Source organism: Bos mutus, chromosome 25 (assembly GCF_027580195.1).
Source record: "Bos mutus isolate GX-2022 chromosome 25, NWIPB_WYAK_1.1, whole genome shotgun sequence".
NCBI classification, from domain to species: domain Eukaryota; kingdom Metazoa; phylum Chordata; class Mammalia; order Artiodactyla; family Bovidae; genus Bos; species Bos mutus.
In genome coordinates, this window is record NC_091641.1 from 38529972 (window position 1) to 38545859 (window position 15888).

The 15888-nt window shown below is 59.9% G+C and overlaps 1 protein-coding gene across 6 annotated transcripts in view; it reads left to right on the plus strand.

The window, feature by feature from the left end:
* LOC102286494 (coronin-7) overlaps nt 1–15888 on the plus strand; it is a 60776-nt gene that overhangs the window by 41475 nt on the left and 3413 nt on the right. The window contains exons 10-28 of one of the 6 annotated variants that reach the window (XM_070362669.1): nt 3452–3506; nt 3900–3957; nt 4046–4191; nt 4273–4365; nt 4484–4615; nt 5050–5176; nt 5490–5665; nt 6151–6259; nt 6373–6459; nt 6540–6682; nt 6758–6862; nt 6940–7025; nt 7972–8113; nt 8203–8292; nt 9084–9200; nt 9464–9599; nt 10008–10096; nt 10417–10503; nt 10633–11296. In XM_070362669.1, coding sequence (XP_070218770.1) covers nt 3452–3506; nt 3900–3957; nt 4046–4191; nt 4273–4365; nt 4484–4615; nt 5050–5176; nt 5490–5665; nt 6151–6259; nt 6373–6459; nt 6540–6682; nt 6758–6862; nt 6940–7025; nt 7972–8113; nt 8203–8292; nt 9084–9200; nt 9464–9599; nt 10008–10096; nt 10417–10503; nt 10633–10638 — 1984 coding nt within the window. In that variant the 3' untranslated portion in view covers nt 10639–11296. Of the gene's footprint in view, nt 1–3451; nt 3507–3899; nt 3958–4045; nt 4192–4272; nt 4366–4483; nt 4616–5049; nt 5177–5489; nt 5666–5855; nt 5878–6150; nt 6260–6372; nt 6460–6539; nt 6683–6757; nt 6863–6939; nt 7026–7971; nt 8114–8202; nt 8293–9083; nt 9201–9463; nt 9600–10007; nt 10097–10416; nt 10504–10632; nt 11297–13560; nt 13712–15888 lie in introns of those variants that run through there. The other 5 variants (XM_070362668.1, XM_070362671.1, XM_070362670.1 and 2 more) reach the window with 5 other exon arrangements.

The following is a 15888-nucleotide window of genomic DNA, read 5'->3' on the forward strand; positions in this document are numbered from 1 at the left end:
CCGCCCTGATCCCAAGCCTAGGCTCACACTGGCCATGCTCCCGTCCACCCAGAAATTGAAGGAGGTTCCAGGAGACACCACCCCCCAGTTTCTCTATCCTGTCCTCTTTCGGTGTCAAGGCACTACCCTGTCTTAGGCCCTCGTTCTAAGGGAGCAAGGGAGTGGGGGTGGGGGTCAGGGCTTGATTCGGGCAGACCCCAGTGGCCAGCGTGGGTGATAAGAACAGAACCAAGGGAGCTGGACTGCTTTGGACCAGTGGCAGTGCCCGGATGTCTAGGTGGTGGGTCTGAGTAGAGTGATGGGCTAGCGGAGAGAACTAGGGGAGGGTTCTTAAAGCTGCTTTTCCTGGCAGGCTCCCTGCAGTCCTTCCTGTGTTATTTGCAGCAGCGTTGGGAAAGCCGGTGGGATTATCAAAGGCTGACCCCTCCCGACTCAATGGACGTTTGAGCAAGTTCCGGGAGATGGTGAAGGACAGGGAAGCCTGGAGTGCTGCAGTCCATGGGGTCACAAAGACTGGGACACGACTTTGCGAGTGAACAACAAGCCCTCCCCCACAGGACCCACTTGACACCACCCTTGTTCTCCCATCTTCTGGGACCTGGGCTCAGAGGTCGGGGGCAGATCCAGGCTTTAGACTTTCCATGGCTTTGAGTTCAGAGCAGACCCCCAGACCCAGGTCAAACCCATTCCTAGTGGCAGGCCCAGATGCCAGCCCTTCCCCCAGTGCCATGGCAGCAGGAGAGATGCCCTCGCCAGCTTTCATGCCCTCTGGCCCCGTGCCAGGCTGGGGCTTGGTTCTGCATTCCAGATCCAGACCTGGCTTGGCTGTCTTTACAAGGCCTGGGGTCAGGCCCGTGCCAGCTGTTGGCCAACCCTCGGGACCGGGTGCCATGACCCTGTTTCATGGCCTGTGCGACAGCAGAGGCAGGATGCTCCTGCCTGGCGGAGCTGCTCAGGTAGCTCCGCCCGAGGTGAGGAAGACTGGCCTGACCTGTCAGAGAAGCCAGCCCTGCCCTCCATGACTTCCTGCCCCCACGCCCCCAGCACCTGAGTCAGTGGGCCAGCCAGCCAGGGCCGACGGGGCCAGGGTGGGGGGGGTGGGGTGCCAGGTCACGCCTCTACAGGAGGTTCGTTTAGAGCACCAGTGAGCCACCGATGCCAGGGTGGAACCGGCAAGCCGCTCCCCCATTTCTCACCATGGCAGCAGCAGGATGGCAAGACTCCCTGCCCAGCCCACTTGCTCTCAGACTCTTGTTTTCATTCCTCCTGCCCGTCTCTACACTGTGATCTCTGCTCTGCACAAATCTAATCCTACCTTTCTCGAGATGTGTCATTTGTTCTTTGTTGCTCACCTGACGGGAGGAGGCTGAACTCCCTTCCTGATGCCCCAGGCCTTGCTCTGGGTGGCCTCTGCCACCCTACCCTTGGCCTCAGACCCTCCTTCACTGCCCAGGCCACCAGCCAGGTTGTCCTACTTCCTGTTCCTCAAACAAGGCCGTGCACCTGCCTGCCACAGGGCCTTCGCACGTGCGAAGTTCCCTTCCTGCCTGGAACTCCCTCCTTAACCTTTGGGTCATACGAAACACCCCCTCCTCTGTAGCCAGCCAGAGTCAGGCCCTTGTGCCCTCTTGTCATGTGTCCTCAGAAAACCCTTCCTTCATGTGTTTGCCTGTGGAATTGTATCTGCCTATCACCCAGGCTGTGAGCTTTTGAGGACAGAGGTGGGGGCCTGTTACACTCACCTTTGGTCACAGCTGACAGCCCAGCTAAGGTCTGGGCACCAACCAGCTCAACCAGGAATGAATGACGTGAGTGAAAGTCCAGTTAGAGCCGCCAAAGGGACCTGCCTCTGCCCCCACTGGAGCTGGTGTTAGGGCAGGAGACGTCGGAGATCACACAACCACTTTGTTCCCCTGCTCCCCCTCCCCGCTAACAGCGGGCAGTGGTCAGATCAGGCCAGGAATGGCAGTTCTGAGCCCAGTTCACCCTGCAGAGCCCGAGGTAATTAGACGCTGTGTCGCTCACAGGTGACCGGCCCCAGGCGCTCAAGGAAGCTGTTGGAGACACCCAGGGCCCCACCCAGCTTCCCAGTCCTCCCTGGCTCCCTTCCAGTGAGGGCGGGGGCGGGTGGGCAGCTGGCTGGCAGGGGACCGGGTAGGCTGGGCCCTTTGTTGCCTGGGTGAGGGCCGAAGGCAGCTGCCACAGCTGGGCGACCTCTGACCGCTGGGACCACCACGAGGGCGGCGGGGTTGCATCTGAGGATGAGTGTGTCCGTGTCGAGGTGGGGGCCCAGGCCCGGGGGTCCCCAGGGACGTGACACCAGACCAGGAGCAGGAAACAGATGAAGCCGCCTGTCCGAGTGCTCCTGGGTGTCTCCCCGCCTTCCTCCCCACAACTCAGGGCCTGGAAGGCAGCACTCACAGGGCTGGTGGGCTGCCGGGGGCCCTGCAGGGCCCAGGGGAGAAAGGGGAGTAAACCCCTGGGCAGTGACAGGCCATTGGCCGAGAGCGGCAGGGACGCCAGGGGCTTCCAGCCTGGCCCCTCTGACCCCAGCCTCTGCCCTGTCCCAGGGCCCACCTGGGGAATGGGGGGATGGAGAGCACAGAGGCCGGGAAGCAGGGCAGGAAGGAGCCCTTGCCCTCGGCCCCTGGCTCAGGCTCGGGCACAGGGGCTCAGAAGTGCTGCTGAGGCGGGTGCTGGGCCTCTACGAGGCCATCGAGGCCCAGGAGCTGGGTGACCAAGGCTACAGCCCCAAGCCCTAGTGCAGTCCGGGCTGTGCTGGGTAGGGATGGAGGGATGGAGGCAGTCCTCGGTTCCAACCACCCCCCACCTTCCCTGGACTGGTGTCTAGGCTGTTGGAGTGAGACTACAGACAAAACCTACATTGGGGGTTGGTGGGGGGTGGGGTGGTTTCCTGGCACTACTGAGCTTGGGAGGAGATCAGGGCTGAGGTACAGAAACGGGGGGGAGCAGCTCCCTTGTGCCAGGGCCTGGCACAGTCCTGGGAGGAAGCAGCTGGGCAGATGGAAATGGTGTTAGTCACTCAGTAGGGTCCGACTCCGTGACCCCGTGGACTGCAACACACCAGGCTCATCTGCCCATGGGCTTCTCCAGCCAAGAATACCGAAGTGGGTTGCCATTTCCTTCCCACCCAGGGGTCGAACTCTGGTCTCCTGCCTTACAGATGGGTTCTTTACTGAGCCACTAGGGAAGCCCTGGGCAGATGGACCCCAGAAAAGAAAGGCTGGGGAGCGGGGGCATGTCGGGAGCAGGGGGAGAGTGGGTGGGTGGAGGGTCCCCGGACACCAGCGTGGACGCCACTGCACCCCTCTGGGCCACGGTTGAGTTTGGCCTGAGCCCCTATCTAGGGTTGTGACACTCAGCCCTGCTGCTGCCCCTTGGTCATGGGGACTTGGCTGCATCCCCACAACCTGCTGTCTCCCTCCCCCAGGTCTCTGGTGCCCCTGCTGGACCCAGACTCGGGGCTGCTGGTCCTGGCAGGAAAGGTGAGGAGAACCCACCCACGTCAGGCCAGAGCTGGTCCTGACTGGCAAAGTAGAGATGTAGGATGCTCACCACCCCCACACACAGGGGGAGCTGGGACAGTGCTGCCTGGGCTCCAGCCCCTGCCAGGGGCTGCGGGCACACAGTCAGAGTCACAGCCTAGAGTGTGAGCTGCCCGAGGACGAGGCTGGGAATGGAGCAGATGAATACCCAGCAGGCACTTGTGATACTGATCGCCGGGGGGTGGCACCCCGGCTTGGCTTGGCGCTTAGTAGGCGTCTGCCATGGTGGTGCTGTGACTCAGTCCTCGGGGAGGGATGGGGCGGCCAGAGTGGAGCCAGGCAGCCCAGACCGCCAGCACGGTCAGCATGGCACGTGGGTGGGCTTCGTTACAGGGAGAGAACCAGCTCTACTGCTATGAGGCGGCCCCCCAGCAGCCAGCACTGAGCCCGGGTAAGCTCTGCTTGCCTCCCCCACCCTGCACCATCACCCCCTTCCCCGGCCTGCCCTGACAGTCCTCCGCCCGCCATGTCCCCACCAGTGACCCAGTGCCTCCTGGAGAGTGCGCTGCGGGGGGCGGCCCTCGTGCCCCGGCGGGCGCTGGCCGTCATGGGCTGCGAGGTGCTGCGAGTCCTGCAGCTGAGCGACACGGCCATCGTGCCCATCAGCTACCACGTACCCCGCAAGGTGAGGGGTCCTGCGGGAGGGGCCGGGAGGGCCTGGGGTGGGGGACCTCGAGCTCACCAGCCTGCCCCTGTCTGCCGCCAGACCGTGGAGTTCCACGAAGACCTGTTCCCGGACACCGCAGGCTGTGTGCCCGCCTCTGACCCCCATGCCTGGTGGGCGGGGAGCGACCAGCAGGTAAGGCCGGGGCCTGGCTGACAGCCCCTCCAGCCGTGACTGGCATTCAGCAGCCCAGTGTCCCCCCACTCCCTGGGGCCCCGCCTCTTCTGCCTCCACTGTGGACCTCTCCCCACAGGTGCAGAGGGTCAGCCTGCACCCCGCCCGCCGGGCCCACCCCAGCTTCACTTCCTGCCTGGCACCCCCTGCAGAGCTCACCCCTGCCACGGCCCAGCCCGCGGGGACGCCTGTGGGTGACGCAGACCCCAGCGTGAGTATCAGCAGGGGGCAGGGGGCAGGGGTCCAGGCGGGCCGCAGCGTGTGGCCTGCCCCACAGGTGTGAGAAACTCGAGAAGCAGAAGTGAAGAACCCCAGCGTTTTCAAAATCGTGCAAAACGCCTAGGAAGTGAGACTTTCACACACACAAAAAAAATCTAAATTTCTAGCCTCTCTTGAACAATCCTGACCACTCCGGGCCCGCTTTTCCACAAAGTCAGGAGCCGGCAGCTGCCACCCGCTGCCCCATGCGCTAAAGCTCGGCTCACCCCCGTGTTACCCCCTGCCCCACCAGTGATTGCGTCCCCAACCCCACATCCTGCAGTGGGGATTCCCGCCCACCCCAGTGTCCCAGGGTGATGACCCCAGACCCTGGCCGACCACCCACCCACAGGGGGCCCGCTGGCTGACCGGATGCTTCTCCCCTAGGAGGGCTTCTCCTCCACACCCAGCTCTCTGACCTCGCCCTCCACGCCCTCCAGCCTGGGGCCCTCGCTCACCAGCACCAGCGGCATCGGCACCAGCCCCAGCCAGCGGTCCCTGCAGAGCCTGCTGGGTGAGCGTGAGCCCCTAGCACGGGCGCCCTGGGCTATCCCCCACCCCAGCCACCCTCCTCTGCACCCCAGTCCTGACTCCCTTCCAGTACCAGTTACTTCCTTGTGGGGTGAAGTGAGTCTCGATGGCCTGTACTTTCTGAGATCTGGGCAGTTGTGTTGGCCAGACCAGCAGAGGCTGGGGTCCTTTGCCGAGGGGAGCAGGAGGCCCAGATTCAGGGCTCGCCCAGGCGCCCCTGCAGGACTTCCCAGGGTGGGCAGGCCGGGGACCCTCACCTCACGTGGCTCCATGTCCCTGCTGCCCCCTGCACCCAGGCCCCAGTTCCAAGTTCCGGCACGCTCAGGGCAGCGTCCTGCACCGAGACAGCCACATCACCAACCTCAAGGGGCTCAACCTCACAACGCCCGGCGAGAGCGACGGCTTCTGCGCCAACCAGCTGCGTGTGGCTGTGCCCCTGCTCAGCAGCGGGGGGCAGGTGGCCGTGCTAGAGGTGAGGGCCAGCCCCACCACTCAGTCCCCATGTCCCCCTGCAGGATGCTGAAGGCGTTGAGTGCCCACGCCAGCTCACCTTCTCTAGGCTCAAACCGTGTGCCAGGCACCCCGCCCAGTATCCCATGCTGGGGGTGCCATTCTTATCCTCGTCTTACAGATGAGAGTGGTGAGGCACAGAGAAGATAAGTGACCCATGGGGTCACATGCCGTGTAAGTGTGGAGCTGGGAATCAAACCCAGGCCCCCTGAGCCCCGAGCCTGAGCTCCTCCCACCACTCCAGCCGCCCCCTCACTTCCTGGGGGCCTCACGGTCTGCACTTGGGGCTCAGAGCACAAGGTGGCTGAGCAGAGAGCTTGGGCATCACCCCGGGGGGTCGTCGGCTGCAGACAGTAAGGCCCAGACGTGCCACTTGCCCTGCAGCCACTGGGACTGGGCTCTCCTGCCTGTTACTGATGGGCCTCGGGGTGGGGGCACCTCCCACAGCTGCGGAAGCCTGGCCGTCTGCCCGACACTGCACTGCCCACGCTGCAGAATGGGGTGGCTGTGACCGATCTGGCCTGGGACCCCTTTGACCCCCACCGCCTCGCCGTGGGTAAAGAGGCTGGGCTGGGTGCTGGGCTTGAGGGAGGGTCCCGGGGCCCCAGATGGGCTCAAGGGAAGCCTGGGGGCCTTGGGCCAGCAGTGACGAGCCTGCTCACCCCGCAGCCGGGGAGGACGCCAGGATCCGGCTGTGGCGGGTGCCCCCTGATGGCCTGCAGGAGGTGCTCACTATGCCTGAGGCTGTACTCACAGGTGAGGGGGGCCTGGGTGGGGGCTGGGGGGTGGGTAGAGGCTCCCGGGGGGCTCAGTGTCACCCCACACCTCAACCGCAGGCCACACGGAGAAGATCTATTCTCTGCGCTTCCACCCTCTGGCGGCCGACGTACTGGCCTCCTCCTCCTACGACCTCACTGTTCGGATTTGGGACCTCAAGGTTGGAGCCGAGCGGCTGAGGCTACAGGGCCACCGGGATCAGGTAGGATAGTTCTGGAGGGCAGGTGCCCAGCCATGGGGCAAGAGGCTGCTTCTCAACCTTTCCACCTGCCCCCAGATCTTTGGCCTGGCCTGGAGCCCCGATGGGCAGCAGCTGGCCACTGTCTGCAAAGACGGGCGCTTGCGGATCTACGAGCCCCGGGGTAGCCCTGAGCCCCTGCAGGTGAGCAGGATGGGCTGGGGGCAGCCCTCAGACCCTGTGGGGGTCCCGGCTGGGCCTCATATGCTGTATCCTAACAGGAAGGCCCAGGGCCTGAGGGGGCCCGTGGAGCCCGCGTTGTGTGGGTGTGTGACGGTCACTATCTCTTGGTGTCAGGCTTTGACAGGTGAGGACTCTGGGATCACCATTCCCATCCCCAGACCTCAGCATCCACCGTGCCCCGTCCCCAAGATACACATACACCTGTTAGGTGTGCAGAAGCTGTCCCCACCCTCACTTACTGGATGGATAGTTGGGTGGATGGATGGATGGATGGATGGATGGATGGATGGATGGATAGATGGATAGATGGATGGGTGAATGGATGGTTGGGAGGATGAATAGATGGTTGGGTGGATGGATGGATAGATGGGTGGTTGGGTGGATAGATAGATGGATGGTTGGATGGATAGGTAGGTCAGTGGATGGATGGTGGGGTAGATAGATGGTTGGGTGGATGGATGGATGGATGGATAGGTAGGTGGATGGATGGATGGATGGTTGGGAGGATGAATGGATGGGTGGGTGGGTGGGTGGGTGGATGGATGGATGGATGGATGGGTAGGTGGATGGATGGATGGTTGAGTGGATGGATGGGTAGATGGATAGATGGATGGTTGGATGGATGGTGGGGTGGATGGATGGGTGAATGGACGTGTGGATGAGAGGGAGAGAGATGGGGAGGAATCAACTGGGGGCCCAGAAGGATGAGATCTGTCCCAGGTGCGAGGAGCCCATTCCTGGTGGGGACCAGATGAAGCACACAAAACAGAAACAAGCCTCCTGGAGAGGTCCAGGGGAGGGGCATTTTGTGCTCTGGGGGGAGGATCGGGGGGTGGGGGCCCTCCTAAGAGAGGTATCTCTGACCTGGGTCACAAAGGAACTGGTAACCACAGATCCGGAGGAGAGGGCAGTGGACTCTGGCTGGAACGGCCCAGAGGGTGTCAGCCTGGCTGGAGCAAGGGCCCTAGAGCAGGATGTTGGGGAAAAAAAGCCCAGACATGCTGTGGAGTCCTTATCATGCCTGCCCCAGGCCCCTCCTGCTCTGAGGACCTGCTTCTGTTCCCTTGCAGCCGAAGCGAGCGCCAGCTCCTCCTGTACTCAGCCAAGGCCCTGGCTGGTGGCCCCTCCGCAGTGCTCGGGCTGGACGTGGCTCCCTCAACCCTGCTGCCCAGCTATGACCCAGACACCGGCCTGGTGCTGCTCACCGGCAAGGTGGGCCGGGGCGCACAGGCGGGGGCTTTGGGCAGGTATGGGGGGAAAGGCACCTGAAGCTAGCCGCTTCACTGCTGCCATACCCCTAGGGCGATACCCGTGTGTTCCTGTACGAGCTGCTCCCCGAGGCCCCCTTCTTCCTGGAGTGCAACAGCTTCACATCGCCCGATCCCCACAAGGTGAGCCGGCGCGCAGACTCCGGGTCGTCCCCAGGTAGGACCGCGGGCTCTCCGCCCCCTAGTGGCCTTGTGGGCAAACTGCACAGGCCCATGGGACCCGCGGGTCGCCGGGCACCGGCTGGCAGGGTGTGCCCGGCAGCCTCAGGACCTGGTTGTTAAACTCACCCATTACTGAAAATTAAACTACGTAAGGTTAAGTTTTATGAACCCACAAATAAGTTGCATTAAAGACCAAGGCAATAGATACTTAATTTATCACTTTGCAGTTATTTTATTTGACTTCACTGTTATTTGTGCTGTCGAGGTTACTTAATCTGTGGGCCCTTGTCTGCCAGGGATCTACCACGAGCTGTTACAGCACTTCTCTTCCTGTATCTGCATTCCCCCAGTCACATTGTCGGCGTGAAGTTGGCCAGGCGGGCAGTTTTTACACCATAGAACTAGGCAAATGCTACAAACCAGGACATTGTTCCTCCCAAGAGCTAGTTTTTAAACATTACACCACCATGCAGGGCTAGGCCTTGCTCCTGGAGGTCCTGAGTGAGGGTGCTGGGGGTCCGGGTGTCAGCGAGCTCTGGACTCTAGCGTCAGCTGTGGCTCAGCTGGTAATCAATCTGCCTGCAGTGTGGGAGGCCTGGGTTCAATCCCTGGGTTGGAAAGATCCCCTGGAGACGGAAAGGCTACCCACTCCAGTATTCTGGACTGGAGAATTCCATGAACTCTACAGTCCATGGGGTCGCAAAGAGTCGGACACGACTGAGTGACTTTCTCACACTCCCCTGCCACCCCAGGGATTCATCCTCCTGCCTAAGACAGAGTGTGACGTGCGGGAGGTGGAGTTCGCCCGATGCCTGCGACTTCGCCAGACCTCCCTGGAGCCTGTCGCCTTCCGGCTGCCCCGAGTCAGGGTGAGTTGGGGATGCAGCATGGTAACGCCCAGCCCTCCCCGGCCCCTGTTAGGGGCTTTGGGGCCTGGCTGGTCTTGTCACCAGACTGCCCCACCCACTGCTCTGTGGGGCATCTGCGCGCCTTACTCTGCTGACATTCTGAGCCCCGTAGAAACCTCAGATTGGGGTCCTGGGTCTCGCCATGCCCGCCTGCCCAGTGGAGGCCTGTGTGCTCTGGGCCTCTGCTCAGTGCCTCAGAGCATCCCCTTCCTCCGTCGCTGCAGAAAGAATTCTTCCAGGACGACGTGTTCCCCGACACCGCCGTGAGCTGGGAGCCGGCACTCAGTGCTGAGGCCTGGCTGGGAGGTGCTAATGGGACGCCTCGGCTTCTCAGCCTGCAGCCCCCCGGCATGACCCCAGGTAGGAAGAGGGCCTGGGCGATGGGGGAGGGGAGGACGAAGGGAAGCAGGTGGGGGTTGGAGAAAGGGGCAGAAGGTCCAAGTCTGACCCTCCACCCCTGCTGGCACTCAGGAAGCTCTAGCGTTCCTGGGGACAGGTGGTTATACTTTGGACTTGGTCTCTGAGCCCCTAGAGGGTAGGGCCCAGGGTCTGTGTTTCTGTCAGAAGCCCCCCCACATATGCATGAGCACATGCACACAGCCTGGTGCCGAGGGCAGGCCACGTGAACCGAGGGTTGAGTAGCTGTAAGTGCCACCTCTGGATTCTGTGCCACGGAATCCTACGGGCTGGAACCCAGGGGTTGAACCAGGAAGCCTGGTCCCAAGGGGCCTCTCTCCTGCCTGATGCTTGTCCCTGGTCCCGCCCCAGTGAGCCAGGCCCCCCGTGAAGCCCCTGCCCGGCGGGCCCCCTCCTCAGTCTACCTGGAGGAGAAGTCAGACCAGCAGAAGAAAGAAGAGGTAGGCAGGGAGAGGGCTGGCTGCAGGGGGGGAAGGGGTCCTGGCTGCACATGGCGCAGCCTTTCAGCTCTCTAGTCCAACCCCGAGTGGGCCAGGAGCTGGTGTCGCCCATCTGTTAGTTGGACAGCTTGATGGGGAGGTCTTCCAAAATTCTGAAACTGACCGTCGTAGCGGGGTGGGGCTCAGGAAGCCAGGGAAGGGCAGGGAGAGGCCCTACCCTGGCCTGGCCCGGCCCGGCCCAACCCAACCAGACCCAAGTGCACTTGGGACCTCCGTATGCAGAGACCATCATTCACTTCCCACCTCCACCCCATCCCCAGCTGCTGAGTGCCATGGTGGCGAAGCTGGGGAACCGGGAGGACCCGCTCCCACAGGACTCCTTCGAAGGCGTGGACGAGGACGAGTGGGTGAGTGGATGCTGGTTGGGGGCCAGCATCCTCTCCCATCCCTCCCCGACTCACGCCTGCAGCCTGCTCGCCCACCCCCGCCTCCCGGGCCCTCCCAACTCCACCCTGCTTCTTGGTTCATTTCCCCAGGACTAGCCTGCGCACCAGCTGCCTCTAGCCTCGCCCTCCACTGCCGCCTCCAGGAAAGCCTGGTGCCCCCGCGCACCTCACGTCTCTCCCTCAAACTGGAAGCCACCTCCTGGCCCTGGCACACCTCATTCCAGAAGCCCCATCTGTCAGTTGACTCAAACTTCCTTTGAGTGTTGGGCATTTCCACAGCCTCTGGGCCCTGCTGCAGTCTCCATGGATTGTCCGCATCTCTGCTCTTTCTGGGACTGGGTGCTTCTCCTCACTGCCTGCTAGCATGCGGAGCCAGGGGCATAGGGGTGGGGTGGAGTGAGGGCTCAGGGGCATGTCCCTGGGCAGGCGCTAGGCTCCCTGTCCCCCCTTCCTCTGACCTGGGCTGGTCCCAGCTTGGGCTGGCTTCGCTCAGCACCTTCAGTTATCACATGCCGTCCCATCTTGCCTGCTGCCCCAGTTCCGGTCAAGGGTCTAGGGGGCTGGCCCCCACCTGGCCATTTGGAGTAGCTACAGCCTCAGGGGCCTGGGATCAGTCACCCTGCTCCCCAAACTTCAAGCCAGGAGAAATGGGTGTCACAGAGCTAATAGCCCAATTAAAGGGGGTGTGAGCCCCGCAGGGACTGGCCTGCACGTGTCCTGGATGTTTTCAACAATTAAACTTTTCTAAGCTGGCCACCCTGGTGCCACTGTGGTCTCTGAGCCGGCTGGAAGGGGAAGGGGACAGCGGTAAGGGTGACGGTAGTCTGGCCCTGGGCTCCACCTGGTCCCAGGCCTCATTCTGCTCCTGCTGGGAGTTCATTCATTCATCCGATACACGGGTACCTGGCCAGGTTCTCTCTGGATGGCAGCTCCGGTCATGAACCGGAGAGACAAGGCTTTTCAAGGCACTTGGCACAGTTTTAGTAGGCAGAGGGGAGCCGGACTATGCTCAAGTTTGCAGATAGACAGTGTGCAGAGAACTGTGAAGTAGATAAACTTCATGAAAGGGAGCCCCTGGGATGCAGGGGGAGACCGTGGTCAGGGTCTGAGAAGTGATGAAGCTAAGAGATAAGACCTAAGGGTCACAGAGCCCTGGAGAGAGCCCTGAGAAGAACGTTTCAGATGAAGGGCGCTGAGAAAAGACTGCATTTGGAGACACAGAGAAAAAGAAAGAAGGGTGGTGGTCCAGAACACGGTAGGAGGCAGCCGGACTCTTGTTCATTCAACAGGGAATGAAGGACTTCCCTGCTGGCCCAGTGGTTAGAAATCCATCTGCCAATGCAGGGGACATGGGTTCCATCCCTGGTTGAGAAGATTCCACGTGCCGTGGAGCAACTAAGCCCATGCATCACAACTGCTGAGCCCACGCTCCAGAGCCCATGCTCTGCAGCAGGAGAGTAGCTCTGCTCACCCAAACTAGAGGAAACCTGCATGCGGCACGAAAGACCCAGTACAGTCGAAAATAAATTTTTTTTTAAAAAGCCACTCTTCCAGGTGTTGATGTCCAAGAGTAGAGAAAAGGAGAAAAGAGGTCTTGCCCACCAGGAATCCACATTCTAGTGGGAGGGAACAGATAAATGGTATAATTTGATAGAATGTGATAGGAGTTTCAGGGAAAAAAAAAATAGGGATCAAGAACGGAGGTTTAAACCAGACACATGCGTGCATGTTGAGTCGCTTCAGTCGTGTCCAACTCTTTGCAACCCTATAGACTGTAGCACACCAGACTCCTCTGTCCATGGGATTCTCCAGGTAAGAATACTAGAGCAGGTTACTATTTCCTTCTCCAGAGGATATTCCCACCCAGGGATCAAAGCCACCTTGCTTACATCTCCTGCATTGGCAGGTGGGTCCTTTACCACTAGCACCACCTGGGAAACCCATATAGTATGATTCCATTTCTGTAAAACACCCAGAAGAGACCTTCATAGACAGAGGAGGCAGTGAGTGGTTACCAGGGACTAGGGGAGGGGGAAATAGGTAGTGACTGCTCATGAGTGTGGAGTTTTAAGCAGGGAATGAAAATGTTCTGGAACTAGTGGAGATGGTTGCAAACTGTGAGTATACTAAAAAGCATTGAATTGTGAATTTCGAAGGGGCGAATTGTGTGGGGTGTGAATTATCTCCCAATAAAGCTGGTAGTAGAAAAACAAAGAGGAACTTTCACTCCACCGTTTACACTGCCAAGGCCATGGGTTCAATCCCTGGTGGGGAACTAAGGTCCCCTAGGCTGTGTGATGCAACCGAAAATTTTTGAAAAAGCAAAGGAATGGAGTACAAGTTGCAGCCCTGGTAGGGGGTCAAGGTGGCCTCGCTGAGAAGGTGACATTGGAACAGACTTGGAGGAGTGAGAAGAGCCCTTCCTAGACAGAAGGAACCTGGAATGAAACCAATTTTTCTTTTTTTTTAACTACTATTTTTTTTTTATAATTTATTAATTTATTTATTTGGCTGTGTTGGGTCTCAGTTGCAGCACGTGGGATCTTTGTTGTCATGAGGGTTCAGCAGTTGTTGCCTGGGCCTAGTTGCCCCTGTGGCATGTGGGATCTTAGGTCCTGGACTGGGGGATCAAACCCGTGTCCACTGTGCTGCAAGGTGGATTCCTAACCATTGGACCACCAGGGATGTCCCTGAAGCCTTTTTTGAAGTTTTCCTGTCTTAAATATTGGTGAGAATTTAGCATCTTACTCCTTATCACGTTTGTGAAATGTATGTTTATTCTATGTCTTTAAGTCCCAAATACTTTGGCAAAATGTAGGGAAGAAGTATCTGCCCCTCCGCCCCGGATAGAACAGGCGTTATTCTTTGTTCCTAGAACCCCAGGGTAGTCACGGGGCCTACGGTGTCCGGTGTCCTGTGTCCTAAGCCTCAGGAGGTTTCCCCAGCGTCTGAAGCTGAGGCAGGCCCCGCCCACGGCCCCACCTACAGGCCTTAGGTCTCCGCCCACAGACCTTAGGTCTCCGCCTACGCCCCGCGCGCCTATGGAGCAACGCGCATGCCCGGCGCATGCGCTCTTCTCAGGCTCCCTTGACCTTTGACCTGCCGGCCGCCCTTGAGCCGGGGCCGCGGGGCCAGGAAGTCGGACCCCCGAACCTGAGTGGTCGCCATGGTGAGCCCGGGGGAGGGGGCAAGAGGCCGTTTCGAGTCCGGGGGCGGGGGCCGGGTCTAGGAGCTCCGGCCGGGCTGCGGGCGCCGCTCGCCCCGCTGTATGCCCGGGGGGAAGCCGGGACTAGGCGGGGGTCGCCACCGGGCTCCCTGCTGCGGGCGCTGGCGACCTCGGGGCCCGAGGAAGAGCCATCTGTCTGGAGAGCGCGGCGGGCCAGGGAATACCAAGCAGATGCGGTCGCCGCGTGCACCAGCCTTGTGTAGGGGTCCTTGCTCGATTCCCGAGCTAGTTGATGGTGTTGCCCCATTATTCCCATTTGAAAGCTGGTTAATCGGGCTCCGGGACTTTTCACGAGCAAGTGGCAGAAGTGGGACTTGACCCTGCGACACCGATAATTGAGCGTATCTGCGGTATCATCCCGAGCCAGCCCACAGATCTGGGCCACCCTAGCAGAGTCAGGTCACCTGGGGACCTTTAACAGTGCAGAGTCCTGAGATCTGTCCCCTGATAGAGGATTGTTCCCCAAGTTATTGAGGCAGTGGGTTTGAGGAAGCACTTATTAATTGATCGTGAGAGCTTTCTAGTGCCAGGCCCGGAGCCCTGGGGCTTATGTAGATTCTCATTTAATTCTTAAGCATATGCCCTCATTGTCCCCGTCTTCCAGGTAAACAACCTGGAGCTCAGAGAGTCTGACTTCTCCAGGGTCTCTCGTCCTGGTTTTAACTGATACTACACACTTAGTGGTTGTTCTTGTCTTGTAATAGTCACTGCCATTTTCTGAGGACCACTCCCCACTACCCCCCCCAACTGGGTCCCTCACAGATGTTCCTGCACGTGACTCAGTCAGCCTTGAGGGACCGAGTAAAACGTGGCCCCCAAGGAGTTTGTACCTTAAAAGAGAAAGCCAGCGAATCCATAAAATAGGACAATATATTAATGGGAAAAGAAAGTGCAGGATGGGCTGGTAGAAATGGGGGGAGCCTGGGAAGGTTTCACTCCAGGAAATGGGGGTGATGTGAGTTTTGTCTTTATTTTTGGTGGTGGCACGTGGGATCTCAGTTCCCTGACCAGGGATTGAACCTGTAACCCCCTGCATTGGAAGCATGGTGTCTTAACCACTGGACAACCAGCTGTGTCCAAGCCAAATCTTGAAGGATGTTGGGGTTTGACAATATTGGCATAGGAAGGAGGGTATTCAGTGGGTTAGTAGGTATGGAGTTTGTTGGGGGTAGGATAATGAAAATGCTATGTGCAGCTCAGTGAATATCCTAAAAAGTGCTGAACTGTGCACTTGAGAACAGTGACCCGAGGTGTATGAATTCAGAGTTACTGAGACTGTGGAGTAAGGAAGTAGGGGAACTGATCTTGGAGTCAGGGAGTAAAGGGCGTGGCTGTAGTGTGTGGGGTGGAGAGTGGTCAGGGAAGATAAAACCAGAAAAGTCCTTTGTAACCAGATGGAGCTGGGGAGTGGACTGTATTGGCTGCAGCAGCAACAGAAGTGGGGAATTGTGTGTGTGTGTGTGTCTGTTGTGGGAAGGCCAGAGCCCTCCTTCAGCAGAGGGAGGCATTGGGAAGCCCTGTCAAGGGTCGCATTCATTCAAATATGTATTGGGCACCCACTGGTGCCCACCATAGCCCAGACCCTGGATGTGCCCTGGAAGATGTGATGGTCTTGGTCCTGACCTCCTCCTGCCTGGTTGTGATGCCCGCAGCTGTTTGCAGGCGCCCTGGGCAAAGACAGCCTCCTTTCTATCCCGGTGTGTCCTTGACAAGAGGGTGGGTCCATGCTGGCTCGGCTCACCAGCCCAAGGAACTGTGCCGTGAAGGGAGCTTTGCACATCAGTCTGTCCGGGTCCAGGTTCCCTTCTTGATGCACTTGACGTGGGACAAAGCATGTTCCCAAGTGCTCCCCCGCCCCCAACGCCACCTGCGGTCCTTTGCCAGCTGCAGGGCTCTGGTCCCACGTTGGGCTGTGTTGTTCCCCAGACAGGGCAGTGCAGGCGTGTGGTGATGCAGGCTCTCAAGTGTGGCAGCAGGAGGGGAGGTCCGAGGCCTGATGGGAGTTCCTGGCCAAGGGAACCCTCGGAACCACTGGCAGGCCTGTTAGCCTCTCTGTCCCTCAGGCAGGACCAGCTGTCCATCTCAGAGCCTCCTGCCCCACGTGGGAGAGGCTTCAGGCA